We start from the raw sequence: 25,974 nt of genomic DNA on the forward strand, positions 1-25,974 counted from the left end.
GTACTGTGGATGCCAGGCCCCCGATATCACCTGGTATGTACAATGATGTGAATTGGGGATGCCAGGCACCCGATATCACCTGGTATGTACAATGATGTGAATTGGGGATGCCAGGGACCCGATATCACCTGGTATGTACAATGATGTGAATTGGGGATGCCAGGCCCCCGATATCACCTGGTATATACAATGATGTGAATTGTGGATGCCAGGCCCCCGATATCACCTGGTTTATACAATGATGTGAATTGTGGATGCCAGGCCCCCGATATCACCTGGTATGTACAATGATGTGAATTGGGGATGCCAGGCCCCCGATATCACCTGGTATGTACAATGATGTGAATTGGGGATGCCAGGACCCCGATATCACCTGGTATGTACAATGATGTGAATTGGGGATGCCAGGACCCTGATATCAGCTGGTATGTACAATGATGTGAATTGGGGATGCCAGGACCCCGATATCACCTGGTATGTACAATGATGTGAATTGGGGATGCCAGGACCCTGATATCACCTGGTATGTACAATGATGTGAATTGGGGATGCCAGGACCCCGATATCACCTGGTATGTACAATGATGTGAATTGGGTATGTCAGGCCCCCGATATCACCTGGTATGAACAATGATGTGAATTGGGGATGCCAGGCCCCCGATATCACCTGATATTTACAATGATGTGAATTGGGGATGCCAGGCCCCCGATATCACCTGGTATATACAATGATGTGAATTGTGGATGCCAGGCCCCAAATATAACAAGGTTATCAATACACAATGATTTTAATTACATCATCATGCCTTATACATTATACACTGTAAATTCTCTTTTTAAAGGGGTCAAATGTTTTTTTAATCATGCCATGCTGTTTTATGGAAATAATGATATGCTTGAGATTAAAATAATGACTTAAGTGTTTTCATGTTATTGTGTAGTGACCCCATAATAATTTTGGTATCATTTGAAAAGATTTTTATAATTGGAAAGTTAATATGCATAACGTAAGAGTTGAAAAACCATTTGTTTGGCCTTGGAAGATGGCAATATTGGCCAGTTCACGTCTCGTTTCAGTTGAAATAAAGAACAGACATTTATAAACTGTATAATGCATAACTTTATTATTTATGTTTCTTCGGATATTTATTTTACATCAAGTGAAAGAAATATGTTATCAGTATTCAAACCCTTTCCAAATGAAAACATCATTATTTAAGGTCAGATGGAAATTCGAATATGTTCATGAATATGTTCAGATGTAGAACTGTACACATCAAACAACTCACATGTACCTCTAGTAATAGTCTTTAATTTGAAGTTGAACTAAGTCTTATTATTATTATTCCGCCCTTTGGTCAGGTTACGGGCAACTGAATGGAGGAGGTTACAAGCAACTGAATACAGCCAGTAATGAGTTGTCAACTTTGAAAAGACATTTGATCTCAACTAGCTATTAATATATATATGTTTGAATGGTATATTTTCAGTGCTTGAGCCTTGAATTTTATTTGAAATTACGTAAACTATGTTGAGTGTATGTTTTAAAATGAAAACAATTTCTTATATGAGCGATCAAATTGGGGATAACTCGTGCAGTTAGTTTTGCTGAATATAAATGAAGTTTTCTCTCCTTTTAGATAAGTGAAACTACTACTACCATCATCATCATCATCATCATCATCATCATCATCATGTTCGTTGATGTTTTCTATGTGATCACATAGCTTGTCTACCTCGTCTTCGTATAATTTAGGGTTCATTTTGGCAATCAACAGAAAATGGAGCGAGAGCAGCAAGGCCGCAGGCCAAGAAAACTACTATTCGAAGACGATAAATGACTATGAGTAATAAGGACTAGACACTCGTATTGTGATAATTGTCACTATCGGTAAGGTTCAATAATTTTATCCAACATTTTGTGACACAATAGTTCTACATCTCCATTGCCCATAAGTCTTCCGTTAAGTAAATGGAAGCTGTTACAAAAAAGTGATTTTTAAGAAAACCGAAAACACAGCGAAACATTAGCGAAAAACAACACTATTTTCCCGCGATAACTGACGCTCTATGCGAATCAAGAGAATTAACACTCTAACAAGACGAACCTTGTGGTGTAATGTCTTCGCGGAGAACGAAGAATTGATGAAAATATCAGCTTTCGTTGCTGGAACGCAAACAAATGACAGACGTCTAAATATTGACGACAGTGGTGTACTTTGAAGACTCTTGGTTTAAAAACGGTTTCGAATATAATTAAATATAATCCCTAATTTGGCATTTGCTGTTTTATTTGAATACCAATTTTTGGATATGTGTTTTTTATGTTAACATCATGAATTTATAGGTTAAACAACGGAAACAACTTAAGGAACAGGTTCAGAGTTATTGTTTGTTCTACGCTATAAAAGTAGACCTCGTATAATAATTACTAACTCATTTTGTCAAAGAAGAACTATGTGTGAAGTGATTAGGCTTTTTCGCCGCAAATAGGTTTTCTTTACACATACAATATGGTTCGTGGCTAACAGTTTACGGTGTCTAACTGTATACGGTGTCTAACTGTATACGATGACTATCTGTATATAGTGGCGAACTGTTTACGGTGACGAACTGTATATAGTGACGATCTGTATATGGTGGCGAACTGTATACGGTGACGAACTGTATACAGTGGCGATCTGTATAATGTGACGAACTGTATACGGTGATGAACTGTATACGGTGTCGAACTGTATACGGCGACGAACTGTATACGGTGTCGAACTGTATACGGTGGCGAACTGAATACCGTGACAAACTGTATACGGTGACGAACTGTATACGGTGTCGAACAGTATACGGTGACGAACTGTATATAGTGGCGATCAGTATATGGTGACGAACTGTATATAGTGGCGATCTGTATATGGTGGCGAATTGTTAACGGTGACGAACTGTATATGGTGGCGAATTGCATATAGTGGCGAATTGCATACGGTGACGAATTGTATACGGTGATGAACTGTATACGGTGACGAACTGTATATGGTGACGAACTGTATATAGTGGCGATCTGTATATGGTGGCGAATTTTATACGGTGACGAACTGTATATAGTGACGATCTGTATATGGTGGCGAACTGTATACGATGACGAACTGTATATATTGGCGAACTGTATACGGTGGCGAACTGTAAACGGTGGCGAACTGTATATGATGACGAACTTTATATTGTGACGAACTTTATACAGTAACGAACTGTATATGGTGGCGAACTGTTAATCGGTGGCGAACTATATACGGCGGCGAACTTTATAGTGACGAAGTGTATGCGGTGGCGAACTGTATACAGTGACGAACTGTATACAGTGTCGACTAGTATGCGGTGACGAACTGTATACGGCACTACATTCCAATTATCGTTGTAAATGTCGATTTTATATTCAAATGAGCATGCCAATGTACTGAAGTAACATACTTTCGTTCATGTACGTTCATGTACGCCACTGATAAGGAGTTACTGCCTCACACTATGGATTGTATTAACAAAGCTTTGACTTTGATTTGTAAGTAGCTATAGGTTGTTTTTACTATTTAGATAATTTAGAGCAAAACGTTTCTTTTCATTTTTGATCCCTGGGTAACGATTAACCGTGACTATACAGTCTCCTGACTCTTAAAACTTACTTTTGTGCGTGTACAAATGCTTTGTCGTGTGTGTAGCGTTGCTCTCACTATCACGATTAAGCCTGCGATTGCCAACGATTTAGAACATATTGGTGATTCCTGACAGTTGATGAACACATTCGTAACAGCATCTCAGTGAATCGTGGTGTGATAGTGGTGGATCGTGGTGATCATATCGTGGTGGGTCTTGTGTGTCGGGTGATGGTGGTGAATCGTGGTGGGTCTTGAATGTGGGGTGATTGTGGTGAATCGTGGTGGGTCTTGGATATTGGTGATGGTGGTGAACCGTGGTGGGTCTTGTGTGTCGGGTGATGGTGGTAAATCGTGGTGGGTCTTGTGTGTCGGGTGATGGTGGTGAATCGTGGTGGGTCTTGTGTGTCGGATGATGGTGGTGAATCGTGGTGGGTCTTGGATATGGTGTGATTGTGGCGAATCGTGGTGGGTCTTGTGTGTCGGGTGATTGTGGCGAATCGTGATGGGTCTTGTGTGTCGGGTGATGGTGGTGAATCGTGGTGGGTCTTGTGTCTTGTGTGTCGGGTGATGGTGGTGAATCGTGGTGGGTCTTGAACGTGGGGTGATTGTGGTGAATCGTGGTGGGTCTTGGATATGGTGTGATTGTGGCGAATCGTGGTGGGTCTTGTGTGTCGGGTGATGGTGGTGAATCGTGGTGGGTCTTGTGTATCGGGTGATGGTGGTGAATCGTGGTGGGTCTTGAATGTGGGTTGATTGTGGTGAATCGTGGTGGGTCTTGTGTGTTGGGTGATGGTGGTGAATCGTGGTGGGTCTTGTGTGTTGGGTGATGGTGGTGAATCGTGGTGGGTCTTGTGTGTTGGGTGATGGTGGTGAATCGTGGTGGGTCTTGTGTGTTGGGTGATGGTGGTGAATCGTGGTGGGTCTTGTGTGTTGGGTGATGGTGGTGAATCGTGGTGGGTCTTGTGTGTTGGGTGATGGTGGTGAATCGTGGTGGGTCTTGAATGTGGGTTGATTGTGGTGAATCGTGGTGGGTCTTGTGTGTCGGGTGATAGTGGGGAATCATGGTTGGTCTTATGTGTCGGGTGATTGTGGTGAATCGTGGTGGGTCTTGTCTGTCGGGTGATTGTGGCGAATCGTGATGGGTCTTGTGTGATGGGTGATGGTGGTGAATCGTGGTGGGTCTTGTGTGTTGGGTGATGGTGGTGAATCGTGGTGGGTCTTGTGTGTCGGGTGATTGTGGTGAATCGTGGTGGGTTTTGTGTGTTGGGTGATGGTGGTGAATCGTGGTGGGTCTTGTGTGTTGGGTGATGGTGGTGAATCGTGGTGGGTCTTGTGTGTCGGGTGATAGTGGTGAATCGTGGTGGGTCTTGTGTGTCGGGTGATTGTGGCGAATCGTGGTGGGTCTTGTGTGTTGGGTGATGGTGGTGAATCGTGGTGGGTCTTGTGTGTTGGGTGATGGTGGTGAATCGTGGTGGGTCTTGTGTGTTGGGTGATGGTGGTGAATCGTGGTGGGTCTTGTGTGTTGGGTGATGGTGGTGAATCGTGGTGGGTCTTGAATGTGGGTTGATTGTGGTGAATCGTGGTGGGTCTTGTGTGTCGGGTGATAGTGGGGAATCATGGTTGGTCTTATGTGTCGGGTGATTGTGGTGAATCGTGGTGGGTCTTGTCTGTCGGGTGATTGTGGCGAATCGTGATGGGTCTTGTGTGATGGGTGATGGTGGTGAATCGTGGTGGGTCTTGTGTGTTGGGTGATGGTGGTGAATCGTGGTGGGTCTTGTGTGTCGGGTGATTGTGGTGAATCGTGGTGGGTTTTGTGTGTTGGGTGATGGTGGTGAATCGTGGTGGGTCTTGTGTGTCGGGTGATTGTGGCGAATCGTGATGGGTCTTGTGTGATGGGTGATGGTGGTGAATCGTGGTGGGTCTTGTGTGTTGGGTGATGGTGGTGAATCGTGGTGGGTCTTGTGTGTCGGGTGATGGTGGTGAATCGTGGTGGGTCTTGTGTCTTGTGTGTCGGGTGATGGTGGTGAATCGTGGTGGGTCTTGAACGTGGGGTGATTGTGGTGAATCGTGGTGGGTCTTGGATATGGTGTGATTGTGGCGAATCGTGGTGGGTCTTGTGTGTCGGGTGATGGTGGTGAATCGTGGTGGGTCTTGTGTGTCGGGTGATAGTGGTGAATCGTGGTGGGTCTTGTGTGTCGGGTGATTGTGGCGAATCGTGGTGGGTCTTGTCTGTCGGGTGATTGTGGCGAATCGTGGTGGGTCTTGTGTGTCGGGTGATTGTGGGGAATCGTGGTGGGTCTTGTGTGTCGGGTGATTGTGGTGAATCGTGGTGGGTCTTGTGTGTCGGGTGATTGTGGCGAATCGTGGTGGGTCTTGTGTGTCGGGTGATTGTGGTGAATCGTGGTGGGTCTTGTGTGTCGGGTGATTGTGGCAAATCGTGGTGGGTCTTGTGTGTCGGGTGATTGTGGCGAATCGTGGTGGGTCTTGTGTGTCGGGTGATTGTGGCGAATCGTGGTGGGTCTTGTGTGTCGGGTGATTGTGGTGAATCGTGGTGGGTCTTGTGTGTCGGGTGATTGTGGCGAATCGTGGTGGGTCTTTTGTGTCGGGTGATTGTGGTGAATCGTGGTGGGTCTTGTGTGTCGGGTGATTGTGGTGAATCGTGGTGGGTCTTGTGTGTCGGGTGATGGTGGTGAATCGTGGTGGGTCTTGTGTGTCGGGTGATTGTGGTGAATGGTGGTGGGTCTTGGATATGGTGTGATTGTGGTGAATCGTGGTGGGTCTTGTGTGTCGGGTGATAGTTGTGAATCGTGGTGGGTCTTGTGTGTCGGGTGATGGTGGTGAATCGTGGTGGGTCTTGTGTGTCGGATGATGGTGGTGAATCGTGGTGGGTCTTGGATATGGTGTGATTGTGGTGAATCGTGGTGGGTCTTGTGTGTCGGGTGATTGTGGCGAATCGTGGTGGGTCTTGTCTGTCGGGTGATTATGACGAATCGTGGTGGGTCTTGTGTGTCGGGTGATAGTGGTGAATCGTGGTGGGTCTTGTGTGTCGGGTGATGGTGGTGAATCGTGGTGGGTCTTGTGTGTCGGATGATGGTGGTGAATCGTGGTGGGTCTTGTGTGTCGGATGATTATGGTGAATCATGGTGATTCTTGGATATGGTGTGATTGTGGTGAATTGTGGTGGGTTTTGTGTGTCGGGTGATTGTGGCGAATCGTGGTGGGTCTTGTGTGTCGGGTGATTGTGACGAATCGTGGTGGGTCTTGGATATTGGTGATGGTGGTGAATCGTGGTGGGTCTTGAATGTGGGGTGATTGTGGTGAATGGTGGTGGGTCTTGGATATGGTGTGATTGTGGTGAATCGTGGTGGGTCTTGGATATGGGGTGATTGTGGTGAATCGTGGTGGGTCTTGGATATGGTGTGATTGTGGTGAATCGTGGTGGGTCTTGGATATGGGGTGACTGTAGTGAATCGTGGTGGGTCTTGGATATGGGGTGATTGTGGTGAATCGTGGTGGGTCTTGGATATGGGGTGATTGTGGTGAATCGTGGTGAGTCTTGTGTGTCGGGTGATGGTGGTGAATCGTGGTGGGTCTTGTGTGTCGGATGATTGTGGTGAATCGTGGTGGGTCTTGTGTGTCGGGCGATGGTGGTGAATCGTGGTGGGTCTTGTGTGTCGGGTGGAAGTGGTGAATCGTGGTGGGTCTTGGATATGGTGTGATTGTGGTGAATCGTGGTGGGTCTTGTGTGTCGGGTGATAGTTGTGAATCGTGGTGGGTATTGTGTGTCGGGTGATGGTGGTGAATCGTGTTTGGTCTTATGTGTCGGGTGATTGTGGTGAATCGTGGTGGGTCTTGTCTGTCGGGTGATTGTGGCGAATCGTGATGGGTCTTGTGTGATGGATGATGGTGGTGAATCGTGGTGGGTCTTGTGTGTCGGATGATGGTGGTGAATCGTGGTGGGTCTTGTGTGTCGGATGATTATGGTGAATCATGGTGATTCTTGGATATGGTGTGATTGTGGTGAATTGTGTGGGTTTTGTGTGTCGGGTGATTGTGGCGAATCGTGGTGGGTCTTGTGTGTCGGGTGATTGTGACGAATCGTGGTGGGTCTTGTGTGTGGGGTGATGGTGATGAATCGTGGTGGGTCTTGTGTTTGGGATGATGGTGGTGAATAGTGGTGGGTCTTGTGTGTCGGATGATTTTGGTGAATCGTGGTGGGTCTTGTGTGTGGGGTGATGGTGGTGAATAGTGGTGGGTCTTGTGTGTTGGGTGATGGTGGTGAATCGTGGTGGGTCTTGAATGTGGGGTGATTGTGGTGAATCGTGGTGGGCCTTGGATATGGTGTGATTGTGGCGAAAATGGGTGGGTCTTGTGTGTGGGGTGATAGTGGTGGATCGTGGTGGGTCTTGGATATGGTTTGATTGTGGTAAATCGTGGTAGGTCTTGAATATGGTGTGATTGTGGTGGATCGTGGTTGGTCTTGGATATTGGTGATAGTGGTGAATCGTGGTAGGTCTTGGATATGGGGTGATTATGGTGGATCGTGGTGGGTCTTGGATATTGGTGATGGTGGTGAATCGTGGTGGGTCTTGAATGTGGGGTGATTGTGGTGAATCGTGGTGGGTCGTGGATATGGTGTGATTGTGGCGAATCGTGGTGGGTCTTGTGTGTCGGGTGATGATGGTGAATCGTGGTGGGTCTTGTGTGTCGGGTGATGGCAGTGAATCGTGGTAGGTCTTGGATATGGAGTGATTGTGGTGGATCGTGGTGGGTCTTGGATATTGGTGATTGTAGTGAATTGTGGTGTGTCTTGTGTGTCGGGTGATGGTGTTGAATAATGGTGGGTCTTGGATATGGTGTGATTGTGGTGAATCGTGGTGTGTCTTGGATATGGTGTGATTGTGTTTAATCGTGGTGGGTCTTGTGTGTCGGGTGATGGTGGTGAATCGTGGTGGGTCTTGTGTGTCGGGTGATAGTGTTGAATAATGGTGGGTCTTGGATATGGTGTGATTGTGGTGAATCATGGTGTGTCTTGGATATGGTGTGATTGTGGTGAATCGTGGTTGGTCTTTGATATGGGGTGATTGTGGTGAATCGTGGTGGGTCTTGTGTGTCGGGTGATTGTGGCGAATCGTGGTGGGTCTTGGATATTGGTGATGGTGGTGAATCGTGGTGGGTCTTGAATGTGGGGTGATTGTGGTGAATGGTGGTGGGTCTTGGATATGGTGTGATTGTGGTGAATCGTGGTGGGTCTTGGATATGGGGTGATTGTGGTGAATCGTGCTGGGTCTTGAATGTGGGTTGATTGTGGTGAATCGTTGTGGGTCTTGGATATGGTGTGATTGTGGTGAATCGTGGTGGGTCTTGGATATGGGGTGATTGTGGTGAATCGTGGTGGATCTTGTGTGTCGGGTGATTGTGGCGAATCGTGGTGGGTCTTGGATATTGGTGATGGTGGTGAATCGTGGTGGGTCTTGAATGTGGGGTGATTGTGGTGAATGGTGGTGGGTCTTGGATATGGTGTGATTGTGGTGAATAATGGTGGGTCTTGGATATGGGGTGATTGTGGTGAATCGTGGTGGGTCTTTAATGTGGGTTGATTGTGGTGAATCGTGGTGGGTCTTGGATATGGTGTGATTGTGGTGAATCGTGGTGGGTCTTGGATATGGGGTGATTATGGTGGATCGTGGTGGGTCTTGGATATTGGTGATGGTGGTGAATCGTGGTGGGTCTTGAATGTGGGGTGATTGTGGTGAATCGTGGTGGGTCGTGGATATGGTGTGATTGTGGCGAATCGTGGTGGGTCTTGTGTGTCGGGTGATGATGGTGAATCGTGGTGGGTCTTGTGTGTCGTGTGATGGCAGTGAATCGTGGTAGGTCTTGGATATGGGGTGATTGTGGTGGATCGTGGTGGGTCTTGGATATTGGTGATTGTAGTGAATTGTGGTGTGTCTTGTGTGTCGGGTGATGGTGTTGAATAATGGTGGGTCTTGGATATGGTGTGATTGTGGTGAATCGTGGTGTGTCTTGGATATGGTGTGATTGTGTTTAATCGTGGTGGGTCTTGTGTGTCGGGTGATGGTGGTGAATCGTGGTGGGTCTTGTGTGTCGGGTGATAGTGTTGAATAATGGTGGGTCTTGGATATGGTGTGATTGTGGTGAATCATGGTGTGTCTTGGATATGGTGTGATTGTGGTGAATCGTGGTTGGTCTTTGATATGGGGTGATTGTGGTGAATCGTGGTGGGTCTTGTGTGTCGGGTGATTGTGGCGAATCGTGGTGGGTCGTGGATATTGGTGATGGTGGTGAATCGTGGTGGGTCTTGAATGTGGGGTGATTGTGGTGAATGGTGGTGGGTCTTGGATATGGTGTGATTGTGGTGAATCGTGGTGGGTCTTGGATATGGGGTGATTGTGGTGAATCGTGGTGGGTCTTGAATGTGGGTTGATTGTGGTGAATCGTGGTGGGTCTTGGATATGGTGTGATTGTGGTGAATCGTGGTGGGTCTTGTGTGTCGGGTGATGGTGGTGAATCGTGGTGGGTCTTGTGTGTCGGGTGATGGTGGTGAATCGTGGTGGGTCTTGTGTGTCGGGTGATGGTGGTGAATCGTGGTGGGTCTTGTGTGTCGGGTGATGGTAATGAATCGGAAAGAGCCATGAAAGCGTTACACTTTTCAAAATTGTCTTGATTCTGCTACGGTTTGTTCTAAAAGTAATGCTATCGTAACTCACCCGGGAATTGTGTTGCGGGCATCGGGTGTCCATTGTGGGACTTTACTTAGTAGTTGTTGCTGAGTGTTCTATATCGTGACTTAAATATCAAGACGACTCAGTAATTGAATACGATTTGCTACCCATTATACGATTATTGCCCCTCCTCTACGTTAATTGGCCGGGGGAAATCTTCATGTGTGCGTGTTTGTGTTTGTGTGTGTGTGGGGGGGGGGGGGGGGTGAAAAACAGGCTGAAGCTGATTTAAGAAATAGGCTGCAAATCCAGAATATAAAAGCTAGAATGCTAGCATTAGTCTATATTTCATACCCAAACGTGTTCAAGTGTTCTATGTTGTGTGATACAGACAAACATTGCGTGTGAAGAAAAAAAACTACAATATACATTAAAAACATGCCACATACTGCGGAATGGTAATAACTATTTAGAGTTTAATAATGAAATCTTTCACTATCTTGTTCGGCATACACAAACCAAATTTTACAATGAATTACAAGGTGCCACGTTCATTAAAAGTGTTATTCCCGGCCATCAGACCCACAAGTTTGGTTTTGGTCATGATAAACACAATGTATTTAAGAATGGCTTTACCCCTCCTTCTGTCAACCAGTGGTGTTGCGGTCATTCCGACCGGCGGTCGCGGTCGAATGCGTGGACCTGGACGGTCCAGGATGCGCGAGCCTACTCGCCCAAAACACCAAACTTTGCGAGAACGAGGTGTTCGCGCGCACCGCCTGTCAGCGGACGTGTGGCCTCTGTGGTAAGGCCCAAGTTTATATTATGGCTGTTTTATGTGATTTTAGCAAGACTGCATGGTAAACACGTACCGCTTCAGTTTTAAAGTATGCACACACATATATATTGGCATATTGTAGATCTATAATGCATGTTCCTATTTCATCAACACAATGTTTTAGGTTACAAATACACTTTCCTCCCAAATATGATAAAAATATGTAAACACTTTCGGTAGCCGTGACGTGTTACCACTGTGACCAGGCGCTGATCAGCCCCGCCCACTGCAACACCACCAAGGCTTGTCAGCCGGGGGAGGTACGTACGCAGTTTATATTACCAACAACACATTTCACAAAAAGTGAAACCTTATCAATGTTTCACAGTTGTGAAATTGTATTCGCGTGATCACCAATTTAAATTTGTTATATTTCTATTTTTAACTTCACACATTTTAATATTTGTAACATAATCTTAATTTAAAAAAACGCACGCGCACACGCGCACGCACGCACGCACGCACGCACACACACTTAAAGCTAAGCACAAAGGGATTGAAGCTTCATGCTAAGCTACACACACGAGAACACTTAACACTTAGGGTTTGAAGCAATAAACCAATGGTAAAAACTACACACACTGCAGTTGAAGCTACACACACATGGTGGAATCAACACACAATTGGGTTGAAGCTACACATTACAGTGATAGAACACAACACACACAAAGGGGTTGAAACTACACACAATGATTGAAGCATCACACGCACAGGGATTGAAGAACCACACACACACACGCACACGCACGCACGCACACACACGCACACGCACACGCACACACACACACACGCACACGCTGAAGCTTAATACACATGGGTTGAAGCTATACATACACGTTGAAGTATTACTGGCCAGGAATGAAACAACACACATAAGTTGAAGACACACCCACGTTGAAACTAAACACACCAGGGCTTAAACAACACTCAGGAGTTTAAGATACACCTATACCACGGTGGAGAACCCACGTGACTTATTTGATAAAGTGCACGGCAACAAATGTCAACAAATCTCGATTTAGGTAAGGTTTTTAAAGATAACTTTCTTAATATTTGGAGAATTCTTGTGAAATAAAGACCAAAAACCCCGCATTTAAAAGATCTATCCACGGTAATAAAGAACTTTCTCTAATATTCTAAAGTTTTACTGAAAATCTTGACCAACTGATTTCTTAGAGTTGAAATCTAAGGCAAAGTGTACGACTTTTGACAAATCTATCGGTTTACTTCATTTTAGCCGTAAATAATTCATACAAAAATCTTATTTTAAGCAAATTTTATGTATTTTAAAGTTTTCAGCGTGTATTGTTGAACTTCTTATAGTTATTTCAAAGGCGAAAATGAACTAAAACCAAATTGATAAAGTACACGGACATTTTAGGTTTGATAAAGTACACGGTCGTTTACAACCTTCTGTGTATATACTCATTAGTTCACTGCCTGGTGCTCAAATGAGTTATTATTAATATATTTATTATTTTTATTCTTCAAATTCATTATTGAACATTGCTCCATGTTTGAAAAGACGCATTGTAATGGAGTGGCAATGGACGAATGAACGTGTTTTAACAGTTAGACCGACGGAGTCGCCTAAATGATGGGCTCATTTTCATGAATCATGGAAACAAGTGTTATCATACTAAAATTCAGTCCTGTATTTTAACAATATATTCGCGATTGACATATAAAGGGCTTGAAGTTTTTGTAAAGGGTGTTCCACTTCTTTTTCGTATCGTTTATGTAAAACGTGTTTGTATGCAACATACATGGTAAACATTAACACATAACTGCTTCAAAACTCATAATTTTGGCAATTTTGAGAAAGAAAAGTTTTCTTTTACTTTTAATGTCTTCGATTGCTAGCTCATTCGATAGACTTATAATTTTGTGATATTTGTTTCATTTCAGAATATAAAGACTCCGACTTTATGCAAAGAATGCGGAATGGCATTTCAAAATAAAATAAAAAAAACATCTAGTAGACCACGATAGAAGGCCTTCTGGTCAATTGCCATCGTTTTTGCGGGAAAGTGTTTACACAGACACAGGTTAGATTTGACTTTATTTTTTCGCAGAGAAATAAGAATATACTAACAGTTATACTTTTATTATGACACCTCTCGTGTGGAGGTTAAGATTTGCCGTCGTCTGACTGTGTTTTCAACGTTTGTTAGGGGTTGCGTTTTTCACATAATAATGTGGTCCGTGTTTAAGTGGACAGGGTCGTTTAGTTTTATGATGCTGATTACACGATCAAACACTCATTGCGTGGAAGTAAAATAGTGTTTTTTATAAATAATATTCAAGTACTGACATTGCCAGCATTTCTCACTAACTTGTGACAGTACATGTCTTTTTTATAGGTGCCGCAATCACGGCGAGACAAAGTTGCACGTTTGCAAATATTGTGGCAAAACTGCTCTTGCAAGACTTGGAGATACAAGACGCGAAAGCGGCCAATTGAAGCTAACCTGTGATGTGTTTGGGTTCAAATTGGGTGACACGACCAATCTCAGTGACCAAATTTCTACTAGACACAGGGGAATGACACGTCACAAATGTCTACAGTGTCGCTCAGCATTCAAGCTCAAATCTGGACTCAGCAGGCACGTTAAGGCGAATCTCACCTAATCAGGGCACTTTGAAAGATCACAATGGTCTTGTTAGTGCATTCCAGTATGTTGCCGAGTTAAGATAACGTTTTGATGAGTTTAACATTTTATTAAGATAAATAGCAAAACGTACTGTTACCAAATGGTGCTCTTTCAAAATCTTCGTTTGTCTTACAGTACTGAAAAAAATGCTGTGTAAAATTAGTATGAAAACGGATTGAGCATAAAACATTTTCACAAGGTTTAGAGATGCATTGTTGTCATTTTCCCATTGATGTCCTATAAACTCTTAACTGCATGTATCTTATATAATTCAGCAAGCTTTGAAACACAATTATTTTGTAATCACATTTAAGCCTTTAGTCTAGAACATTCTAATGTTCCATGCTCAGCTCTAATCTAGATGTTCAAGTCTTAGTCCTAGCCTGTAAGTTGGTAATATAGTGTGCTCTCATTCCTCCTTGCTGTTTCCCATCTAACTCCGAGCCTCCATCTTAACAATCGAGTTCCTGTCTGTATTGTTCGAACGACCGCAGTTTTACTGATGTAGATCAGATAATATTTGTTCAGACTGAACCAAACAAAAGATTCAGCGTTACCTGAAAGGTATGAACAATATGCTTTAAATGTGGAAATATATATAATTGTGATGTGCCTATTTTATTGTTTTATATCACATCAAAATAGGAACATTCATGAAATTTATATTCACCACAAACGGGCCGCTAACTACAGAGATGTTTTATTCGCCGTCAGTCCAGATTATAATTTATAAGTAAAACTATCTGATTTTTGAAGAAATGTATGTATGATTCTGTATTGATCTGCATATTTAAAAGTAATCGAACTTATAATGGCAGCCTTTCTCTTAAATAATACAATAGACTATCTTTCAACTCCTCATTAAATATAATTGCTAAATATTTAGTTATTTAGGTGTGCGTTATAATGCAAAATTTATTGATACAACTTAAATAAAAACTAAACATTATACATTCTGACTTCGCGAATAGAAAATGCTTATATAACTATTAGTTTGTAAACCGCACTCTACTTTCAAACATAAACTAAAATGACCGTGTACTTTATCATCCTAAAATGTCCGTGTACTTTATCAATTTGGTTTTAGTTCGTTTTTACCTTTGAAATAACTAGATATTAAACAATAAACGCTGAAAACTATAAAAAATTGCTTAAAATAAGATTTTTGTATGAATTATTTACGGCTTACATTAAGTAAACCGATAGATTTGTCAAAAGTCGTGTACTTTGCCTTAGACTTCAACTTTGAGAAATCAGTTGGTCAAGATTTTTAGGAAAACTTTAGGATATTAGAGAAAGTTCTTTGTTACCGTAGAAAGAGCTGTTAAATGCGGGGTTTATGGTCTTTATTTCACAAGAATTCTCCAAATATTAAGAAAGTTATCTTTAAAAACCTTACCTGAATCGAGAATTGTTGACATTTGTTGCCGTGCACTTTACCAAATAAGTCACGTGGGTTCTCCACCGTGCTTATACACCAGGGTTGAATCTTACCAGACAAGGGTTGAAAAAACGCACATGATTTGAAGCTCACCACACAAGGGTTGAAGCAACACACAATAATTGAGGCTAAACACACAAGGATTGAAACAATACACAAGAATTGAAGCTAAACACACAAGGGTTTATACAACGCACAGTGGTTGAAGATTACCACACAAGGGTTGAAACAACACACATGAGCTAAAGATTAACACACAATGGTTGAAACAACACACAAGAATTAAAGCTTAACACACAAGGTTTGAAACAACACATACGAGTTAAAGCTTACCACTTAAGGGTTGAAACAACACACATGAGTTAAAGCTTAACACACAAGGGTTGAAACAACACACAAGAATTGAAGCTTAACACACAAGGGTTGAAACAACACACATGAGAAGAAGCTTACCACACAAGGGTTGAAACAACACACACGAGTTAAATCTTAACACACAAGGGTTAAAACAATACACAAGAATTGAAGCTTACCACACTAGGGTCGAAACAACGCACAGTGGTTGAAGCTTAACACACAAGGGTTGGAACAACGCACATATGTTTAAGCTTACCACACAAGGGTTGAAACAACTCACATATGTTAAAGTTTACCACACAAGGGTTGAAACAACGCACATATGTTGAAGCTTACCACACCGGGGTTGAAACATCACACATTCGTAGAAGCTTACCACACAAGGGTTGAAACAGTGCACATAAGTTCAAGCTTAACACACAGGGGTTAAAACAACAAAAAGGAGTAGAGGCTTAACACACAAGGGTTGAAACAACGCACAGTGGTTGAAGCTTACCACACAAGTGTTGAAACAACGCACATAATTTGAAGTGTTACACACCGGGGTTGAACAACACACAGGGGAAGAAGCTTACCACACAAAGGTTGAAACAACGCACAGTCGTTGAAGCTTAACACACAATGGTTGAAACAACTCACAGTCGTTGAAGCTTAACACACAAGGGTTGAAACAACGCACAGGAGTAGAAGCTTAACACACCGGGGTTGAAACAACACACCTGAGTTGAAGCTTATCATACAGGGGTTGAAACAACGCACAGTGGTTGAAACAACGCACAGTCGTTGAAGTTTAACACACAATGGTTGAAACAACGCACAGTCGTTGAAGCTTAACACACCGGGGTTGAAACAACACACCTGAGTTGAAGCTTATCACACAGGGGTTGAAACAACGCACAGTGGTTGAAACAACGCACAGTCGTTGAAGCTTAACACACAATGGTTAAAACAACGCACAGTCGTTGAAGCTTAACACACAAGGGTTGAAACAACGCACATGAGTAGAAGCTTATCCCACAAGGGTTGAAACAACGCACATAAGTTGAAGCTTAACACACCGGGGTTGAAACAACACACCTGAGTTGAAGCTTATCACACAGGGGTTGAAACTACGCACAGTGGTTGAAGCTTTCCCGCACAAGGGTTGAAACAACGCACATACGTTGAAGCTTAGCCTACCGGGGTTGAAACAACGCACAGGAGTAGAAGCTTATCACACAAGGGTTGAAACAACGCACAGTGGTTGAAGCTTTCCAACACAAGGGTTGAAACAACGCACAGTGGTTGAAGCTTTCCAACACAAGGGTTGAAACAACGCACATAAGTTGAAGCATAACACACCGGGGTGGAAACAACGCTCAGGAGTAGAAGCTTAGAAAGCAAGGGTTGAAACAACGCACATGAGTTGAAGCTTACCACACAAGGGTTGAAACAACGCACAAGAGTAGAAACTTACCACACAAGGGTTGAAACAACACACATTTGTTGAAGCTTAACACATAAGCGTTGAAACAATACACGTAACCAAAAGCTTAATACACAAGGGTTTAAACAATACACAAGAATTGAAGCTTAGCACACAAGGGTTGAAACAATACACAAGGATTGAAGCTTAATACACAAGGTTTGAAACAACACACATGAGTTAAAGCTAAACACACAAGGGTTGAAACAACACACATGAGTAAAAGCTTAACACACAATGGTTGAAACAATACACAAGAATTGAAGCTAAACACACAAGGGTTTAAACAACGCACAGTGGTTGGAGATTACCACACAAGGGTTGAAACAACACACATAAGCTAAAGATTAACACACAATGGTTGAAACAATACACATGAGTCAAAGCTTAACACACAAGGGTTGAAACAACACACAAGAATTGAAACTTAACACACAAGGTTTGAAACAACGCACAGGAGTTGAAGCTTACCACACAAGGGTTGAAACAACACATATGAGTTCAAGCTTATCACACAAGGGTTGAAACAACGCACAAGAATTGAAGCTTAACATACAAGGGTTGAAACAACACACATGAGTTAAAGCTTAACACACAAGGGTTGAAACAACACACAAGAATTGAAGCTTAACACACAAGGGTTGAAACAACACATATGAGAAGAAGCTTACCACACAAGGGTTGAAACAACACACACGAGTTAAGTCTTAACACACAAGGGTTAAAACAATACACAAGAATTGAAGCTTACCACACTAGGGTCGAAACAACGCACAGTGGTTGAAGCTAAACACACAAGGGTTGAAATAACTCACATATGTTAAAGCTTACCACACAAGGGTTGGAACAACGCACATATGTTGAAGCTTACCACACCGGGGTTGAAACAACACACATTCGTAGAAGCTTACCACACAAGGGTTGAAACAATGCACATACGTTCAAGCTTAACACACAGGGGTTGAAACAACAAAAAGGAGTAGAGGCTTAACACACAAGGGTTGAAACAACGCACAGTGGTTGAAGCTTACCAAACAAGTGTTGAAACAACGCACATAATTTGAAGCGTAACACACCGGGGTTGAACAACACACAGGGGAAGAAGCTTACCACACAATGGTTGAAACAACGCACAGTCGTTGAAGCTTAACACACAAGGGTTGAAACAACGCAAATATGTCGAAGCTTACCACACAAGGGTTGGAACAACGCACAGTCGTTGAAGCTTAACACACAAGGGTTGAAACAACGAAAATATGTCGAAGCTTACCACACAAGGGTTGGAACAACGCACATATGTTTAAGCTTTACACACAAGGGTTGAAACAACTCACATATGTTAAAGCTTACCACACAAGGGTTGAAACAACGCACATAAGTTGAAGCTTAACACACCGGGGTTGAAACAACACACCTGAGTAGAAGCTTATCACACAGGGGTTGAAACAACGCACAGTGGTTGAAGCTTTCCCACATAAGGGTTGAACAACGCTCATACGTTGAAGCTTAACACACCGGGGTTGAAACAACGCACAGGAGAATAAGCTTATCACACAAGGTTTGAAACAACGCGCAGTGGTTGAAGCTTTCCAATACAAGGGTGGAAACAACGCACATAAGTTGAAGCATAACACACCGGGATGGAAACAACGCTAAGGAGTAGAAGCTTAGAAAGCAAGGGTTGAAACAACGCACATAAGTTGAAGCTTAACACACAAGGGTTGACACAACGCACAGTCGTTGAAGCTTAACACACAAGGGTTGAAACAACACACAAGAGTAGAAGCTTACCATACAAGGGTTGAAACAACGCACAGTGGTTGAAGCTTAACACACAAGGGTTGAAACAACGCACAGTGGTTGAAGCTTATCACACAATGGTTGAAACAACGCGCAGTGGTTGAAACTTAACACACCGGGGTTGAAACAACGCACATGAGTTGAAGCTAACCACACCAGTGTTGAAACAACGCACAGTTGTTGAAGTTTAAAACACCGGGGTTGAAACAACGCACAGTGGTTGGAGCTTAACACACAATGGTTGAAACAACGCACTGTCGTTCGAGTTTAACACACAAGGGTTGAAACAACACAGACGAGTAGAAGCTTACCACACAAGGGTTAACACAACGCACAGTGGTTGAAGCTTAACACACAAGGGTTGAAACAACGCGAAGTGGTTGAAGCTTATCATGCAATGGTTGAAACAACGCGCAGTGGTTGAAACTTAACACACCGGGGTTGAAACAACGCACATGAGTTAAAGCTAACCTCACCAGGGTTGAAACAACGCACAGTGGTTGAAGTTTAAAACACCGGGGTTGAAACAACGCACATTGGTTGAAGCTTAACACACAAAAGTTGAAACAACGCAGAGTTGTTCAAGCTTAACACACAAGGGTTGAAACAATACACAAGAGTAGAAGCTTACCACACAAGGGTTGAAACATCGCACCATGGTTGAAGCTTAACACACAAGGGTTGAAACAACGCGAAGTGGTTGAAGCTTAGCAAACAATGGTTGAAACAACGTGCAGTGGTTGAAACTTAACACGCCGGGGTTGTAACAACGTTCATGAGTTGAAGCTAACCACACCAGGGTTGAAACAACGCACCGTGGTTGAAGCTTACCACTCAAGGGTTGAAACAACGCGGATCGGTTGAAGCTAATCATACAATGGTTGAAACAACGCGCAGTGGTTGAAACTTAAAACAACGGGGTTGAAACAACGTACATGAGTTGAAGCTAACCACACCAGGGTTGAAACAACGCAAAGTGGTTGAAGCTTATCATACAAGGGTTGAAACAAAACACAAGAGTAGAAGCTTACCACACAAGGGTTGAAACAACGCACCATGGTTGAAGCTTAACACACAAGGGTTGAAACAACGCGAAGTGGTTGAAGCTTATCATACAATGGTTGAAACAACGCGCAGTGGTTGAAACTTAACACACCGGGGTTGTAACAACGTTCATGAGTTGAAGCTAACCACACCAGGGTTGAAACAACGCAAAGTGGTTGAAGCTTATCATACAAGGGTTGAAACAACACACAAGAGTAGAAGCTTACCACACAAGGGTTGAAACGACGCACCATGGTTGAAACTTAACACACAAGGGTTGAAACAACGCGAAGTGGTTGAAGCTTATCATACAATGGTTGAAACAACGCGCAGTGGTTGAAACTTAACACACCGGGGTTGAACCAACGTACATGAGATGAAGCTAACCACACCAGGGTTGAAACAACGCAAAGTGGTTGAAGCTTATCATACAAGGGTTGAAACAACACCATGGTTGAAGCTTACCACACAATGGTTGAAACAACGCACCATGGTTGAAGCTTAACACACATGGGTTGAAACAACGCACAGTGGTTGAAGCTTATCTTACATTGGTTGAAACAACGCGCAGTGGTTGAAACTTAACACACCGGGGTTGAAACAACGCACATGAGTTGAAGCTAACCACACCAGGGTTGAAACAACGCAAAGTGGTTGAAGCTTATCATACAAGGGTTGAAACAATACCCGCTGGTTGAAGTTTAACACACCGGGATTGAAACAACTGACATGAGTTGAAGCTTATCACACCAGGGTTAAAACAACCCGCAGGAGTTCAAGCTTACCACACCAGGGTTGAAACAACGCACAGTGGTTGAAGCTTATCATACAACGGTTGAAACAACACACAGTGGTTGAAGTTTATCATACAATGGTTGAAACAACGCGCAGTGGTTGAAGCTTATCACACAATGGCTGAAACATAGCGCTGTGGTTGAAACTTAACACACCGGGGTTGAAACAACGCACATGAGTTGAAGCTAACCACACCAGGGTTGAAACAACGCACAGTTGTTGAAGTTTAACACACCGGGGTTGAAACAACGCACATTGGTTGAAGCTTAACACACAAAAGTTGAAACAACGCAGAGTTGTTGAAGCTTAACACACAAGGGTTGAAACAATACACAAGAGTAGAAGCTTACCACACAAGGGTTGAAACAACGCACCATGGTTGAAGCTTAACACACAAGGGTTGAAACAACGCACAGTGGTTGAAGCTTATCTTACATTGGTTAAAACAACGCGCAGTGGTTGAAACTTAACACACCGGGGTTGAAACAACGCACATGAGTTGAAGCTAACCACACCAGGGTTGAAACAACGCACAGTGGTTGAAGCTTATCATACAACGGTTGAAACAACACACAGTGGTTGAAGTTTATCATACAATGGTTGAAACAACGCGCAGTGGTTGAAGCTTATCACACAATGGCTGAAACATAGCGCTGTGGTTGAAACTTAACACACCGGGGTTGAAACAACGCACATGAGTTGAAGCTAACCACACCAGGGTTGAAACAACGCACAGTTGTTGAAGTTTAACACACCGGGGTTGAAACAACGCACAGTGGTTAAAGCTTATCATACAATGGTTGAAACAACACACAGTGGTTGAAGTTTAACACACCTGGGTTGAAACAACACACATAAGCTAAAGATTAACACACAATGGTTGAAACAATACACATGAGTCAAAGCTTAACACACCAGGGTTGAAACAACGCATAATAGTTGAAGCTTAATGCACCAGTCTATTGTTACCACGGCCCTCCCAGGTCCGGAGAATAGCGGGGACTTTGACTTTCGGTCCAGCCAACCCCGGCTAAAATCCCCGCCCTGCGGGGACGAACAGATGGTAAAATCCCCGGCAAATGCCTTATAGTAAATCAGATATTCCGGCGGAAGGAACCAACTCCTTCTAATGCTTAATGCTTTAAATTAGCCTAGTGTTCCAACTGAACGATAAAGTAAGAAGAATAATCCGTTATTAAATATTCTACTACCAAACTTATTTGGCCAACGTTGACCAAAACATTCGCTTATTTAAACACATCAATTAATTTAATTTAATGAAAGTTACAGAATGCCTTAAATTATAACACCAATGGCTTTTCATGAACTATGGAAGAGTCCTAGTGCCACAAAATGTTATATTTTTAATGATAATCTCCTAATACTATCTCGTAATTGGGACGTTGTATCTCCTAATTAAGAAAAAGCCCCGGAGAAAGTAACTCGTTATTATTAATTATTATCTCGTAACTAGGACTTAAATTTTCCTAACTACGAGATAGTATTTCATAAAAATGCTATTGACTGTGGCAATAAGATGGTTTGTTGTTACAGAGATGTATGGTGACGGAAGTGGCATCCTCCAGGGACGGACATCACGAGTTCCACCTTAACTGCGCTGCCCTCGAGGTAAGTTAACTGCGCTGCCCTCGAGGTAAGTTAACTGCGCTGCCCTCGAGGTAAGAATTCGTTTAAAAACAACAACTGTCCCGTGTGTGTACGCCAGTAGCTCACATATTATTTATAGAACTTGCCTATGATATACAATTTACCAGACGACAAGAACATACATGAGCAAAAATGTTCTACGTCCGTCGGTTAGAACATTCAATACTTTTTCACTTCCGACATTTAGAACATTCAAAACATTTCTAAAACTCTAACAACAGTCGTTGAAACACATGCGTATATAACTATAACGTTGGAATTCCGTCGTTAGGTCACTTTGTATGTAAAAACATGTTCTAGGTCAGTAGGGTACAATATATATCGGTGAACTTATAATCAAAATTAGAATACCTTTTATCGTTTGAGTATATTGATGTGTCTTGTTAAACAATTCAAATCCAGCTGAGCTCTTCATATATAATAATTTTAACAGGTATGTGATGGGAGTGTCCTGTGGTTGCACAGTAACGCAATGGTGGTGGGCCGTCGGCGGCGGGATATCAGTTCCCACTGCTGCGACACAGATCTGTGTAACCAGGCGTCCACCGCCACCCAGCCACCGTCCACTACACTGACAACAACATCGGCCCCCACCACCGTCACCCAGAGTAAGCTCTGCTTCAGCTATAAGTACTCAATGTGTCATGCTGTTCTGACAGCCTGATGACTTCTCATATTTCGAAATTATCTATTTTGCATTACGAAAAAAGTATGCATCCTACTCAAACTGACTATTTTAAGCCTGCACTAGAGACATTCTCTTCATGGTGGAGTACGCAGAGGTAGCAGACGCGGCCACCACATCGGGCGTGCGGCAGTTCCTCGTCAGCGTGACATCGTCTATTGCCGTGGGGCCCACCGACAACCACATCGCAATTTCCATGTATGACAGCGGAATCAACCATGAAGTCAAGTTTAAAGATATACAAGAAACTCATCTCATTGTGAGAAAAATCAACAGCCTTGTCTTAGATCACAGGAGGTCATCTATTGACCTTAACCACGTGATAAACAATCTTCATCACGATCTTCAAACCGGAAACAATGGAGAGCGTCCGTCCGTGCCAAACGTGGTCGTCTTCATATCCAACCACCGGACGGACACAAAAAACCACCTGGTGGGAAGGGCCATCCCCGGAAGCGCCGCTGCCACCCTGGCTTCACTGGCTCCAACTGTAATCGTGGTGGACGTCGGGTCGGCGAGTCTCGGTGACGCCGTCCAGTACGCAACCGACGCAAATCACGTAATCCACGTCTCTATGTACGGCGACCTTCCGTCCCAAGTAGCCAACGTTGTCTCTTTGGTGTGTCAATAATATGAAAGGTCAATAAATATGACAGAGAAGAAATTTATGTTTCTGCACATTTTTCTACATACATTAAGTATGTTAAACATTGTGTTATCGCATGTTGATATTTTAAGTGAATGAAAATCATTTAGAAACGTTAGATTCTAGTAAGTCTACCTTTCATTGCATGTATTGTGTTTAAAGTATACATAGGTTTAATCAATGTACGATTCCAAACAAGCACTTTCTCACATGTGACGAAGCAGCACGCAAAACAGATTATGCTTTCGACACCAGACGGCGCAAGTTCGGGAAATTGTACAATACCGGACAAACACTGTCGACAGGTATTTTGCTATAACAATCACAAAGTTGCGGAGCTTAATTTCAATTGTAGAACTCATAAGATCAAATTAAGTCGAACGTTGTCCGGAAGTACGATTCAACAAGCATTTGGCATTCGTCGGTCTCCCTAAAATCGTGGCCCCTGGTAACATTTAATCAAATCTAATTGAACGCTCTACAAATCGCCATATATTGCGATCTTACACTGACACCCGAACATTTTTGCTTTTTATCATATGCTGAGAGGATATAAATTGACATGTAATGGCTGTTTAAAAATTGCGCGCCAAATTGTATGCGAACGTAACGTAATGACGTCGTTGAGATTGTGTCCAAACTCTGTTTGCGCTGACGTTTGATTTAGAATTGAGAGCGGGCTAAAATTTCAAAGCAGTGAAAAATATAAAAATGTTATTTCGCTGTTTGCAATGTGTTATTGCAACAGTGAAATAATAGATTTATTACACTTAAGAATCTTTAAAAAATCACCAGAAATCATGTTATAATTAAAAAAACCAACAACATGTACTTTACGGTTCTTTCGATAATTTCATCACCTTTTTGCCACGATTTTTTCGTTGAATACGTCTGTTCTTTCCCCCGTCCATAAAATGGAAAGTGTTACAGCAAAGGGACATAACGTGGTATAATTCAGCCCGTCATCATTTCGAATCCGTTTTGAAAATCCGTTTTGAAAATTACATGATATTTACCTTGATGCTTCCTGACATTCGCCATTCATGTTAAATATTGGAAAACTATACAAGTAAAGAGAGTGAGTCCAGAGTCTAAGAAGATAGTAAGAGTAAAATGACAGTTAAGATGATTTGACATGATTACATCTGAAATGAATGAATTAATTGATAATTGACCGTCAAATTATTCAGAGAGCACACGCATTGCATATTAATGTATATTCAAACCTCGAACACCACTTTTTACCGACCAAGAATAACGAAGCTAGCAAAACAGTTGCTCGAATAACGAATTCAGGATGCTATGTAGCAAGAAAAGACAGTGATTTTAGCTTCAATACCTTTTTTATGGAACGCCACAACTGTCTTATGTTTTGACATATTATGCTATATTGTCTTACGTACATGCTATTTTGTCTAACTGACATGCTATTATGTTTAAAAGACATGTTATTGTGTCTAAATGAAATGTAATTTAGGCTAACTAGAATGTTATTATGTCTAACAGACAATTGATTATGTCTAACTAACAGGTAATCATGTCAGACTGACATGTTATTATGTCTACCTGACGCGTTTTTATGTCTAACCTACATGTATTTATGTCGAACCGACATGCGATTATGTTTAACTGACATGCTATCATGTCAAACTGTCACGTTTTATGTCTAACTGACATGTGATTATGTCAAACTGACATGCGATTATGTTTAACTGACATGCTATCATGTCAAACTGACACGTTTTATGTCTAACTTACATGTGATTATGTCAAACTGACATGCGATTATGTTTAACTGACATGCTATCATGTCAAACTGACACGTTTTATGTCTAACCTACATGTATTTATGTCAAACTGACATGCGATTATGTTTAACTGACATGCTATCATGTCAAACTGACACGTTTTATGTCTAACTGACATGCGATTAGGTTTAACTGACATGCTATCATGTCTAACTGACACGTTTTATGTCTAACTGACATGCGATTAGGTTTAACTGACATGCTATCATGTCTAACTGACACGTTTTATGTCTAACTGACATGCGATTAGGTTTAACTGACATGCTATCATGTCAAACTGACACGTTTTATGTCTAACTGACATGCGATTAGGTTTAACTGACATGCTATCATGTCTAACTGACACGTTATTACGTCAAACTGGCGTTTAATTATGTCCCATTACATATGCTATAATAATAAGTCTGTTAGCCATGACAGCATATCAGTTAGACATAAAAACA

General features: G+C 42.6%; 1 protein-coding gene across 1 annotated transcript; it reads left to right on the top strand.

Annotated features, from left to right (window-relative positions):
* The first annotated feature begins 3,461 nt into the window (after positions 1-3,461).
* LOC128229225 (uncharacterized) lies at positions 3,462-23,741 on the top strand. Its single transcript, XM_052940987.1, has 6 exons — positions 3,462-3,550; positions 10,986-11,135; positions 11,349-11,428; positions 22,279-22,353; positions 22,826-23,000; positions 23,134-23,741. Exons 1-6 carry the CDS (start codon positions 3,481-3,483, stop codon positions 23,706-23,708), a joined length of 1,125 nt encoding a protein of 374 aa, XP_052796947.1. The 5' UTR covers positions 3,462-3,480; the 3' UTR covers positions 23,709-23,741.
* Positions 23,742-25,974: the final 2,233 nt, after the last annotated feature.

The sequence above is a fragment of the Mya arenaria genome, chromosome 3 (assembly GCF_026914265.1).
Source record: "Mya arenaria isolate MELC-2E11 chromosome 3, ASM2691426v1".
NCBI classification, from domain to species: domain Eukaryota; kingdom Metazoa; phylum Mollusca; class Bivalvia; order Myida; family Myidae; genus Mya; species Mya arenaria.

Coding starts and splice junctions, on each gene's coding strand:
- LOC128229225 (XM_052940987.1), top strand. CDS start 3,481: ATGTACGCCACTGATAAGGAGTTACTGCCTCACACTATGGATTGTATT. Junction 3,551..10,985: donor CAAAGCTTTGACTTTGATTT/GTAAGTAGCTAT, acceptor TCTGTCAACCAG/TGGTGTTGCGGTCATTCCGA. Junction 22,354..22,825: donor TTAACTGCGCTGCCCTCGAG/GTAAGTTAACTG, acceptor TAATTTTAACAG/GTATGTGATGGGAGTGTCCT.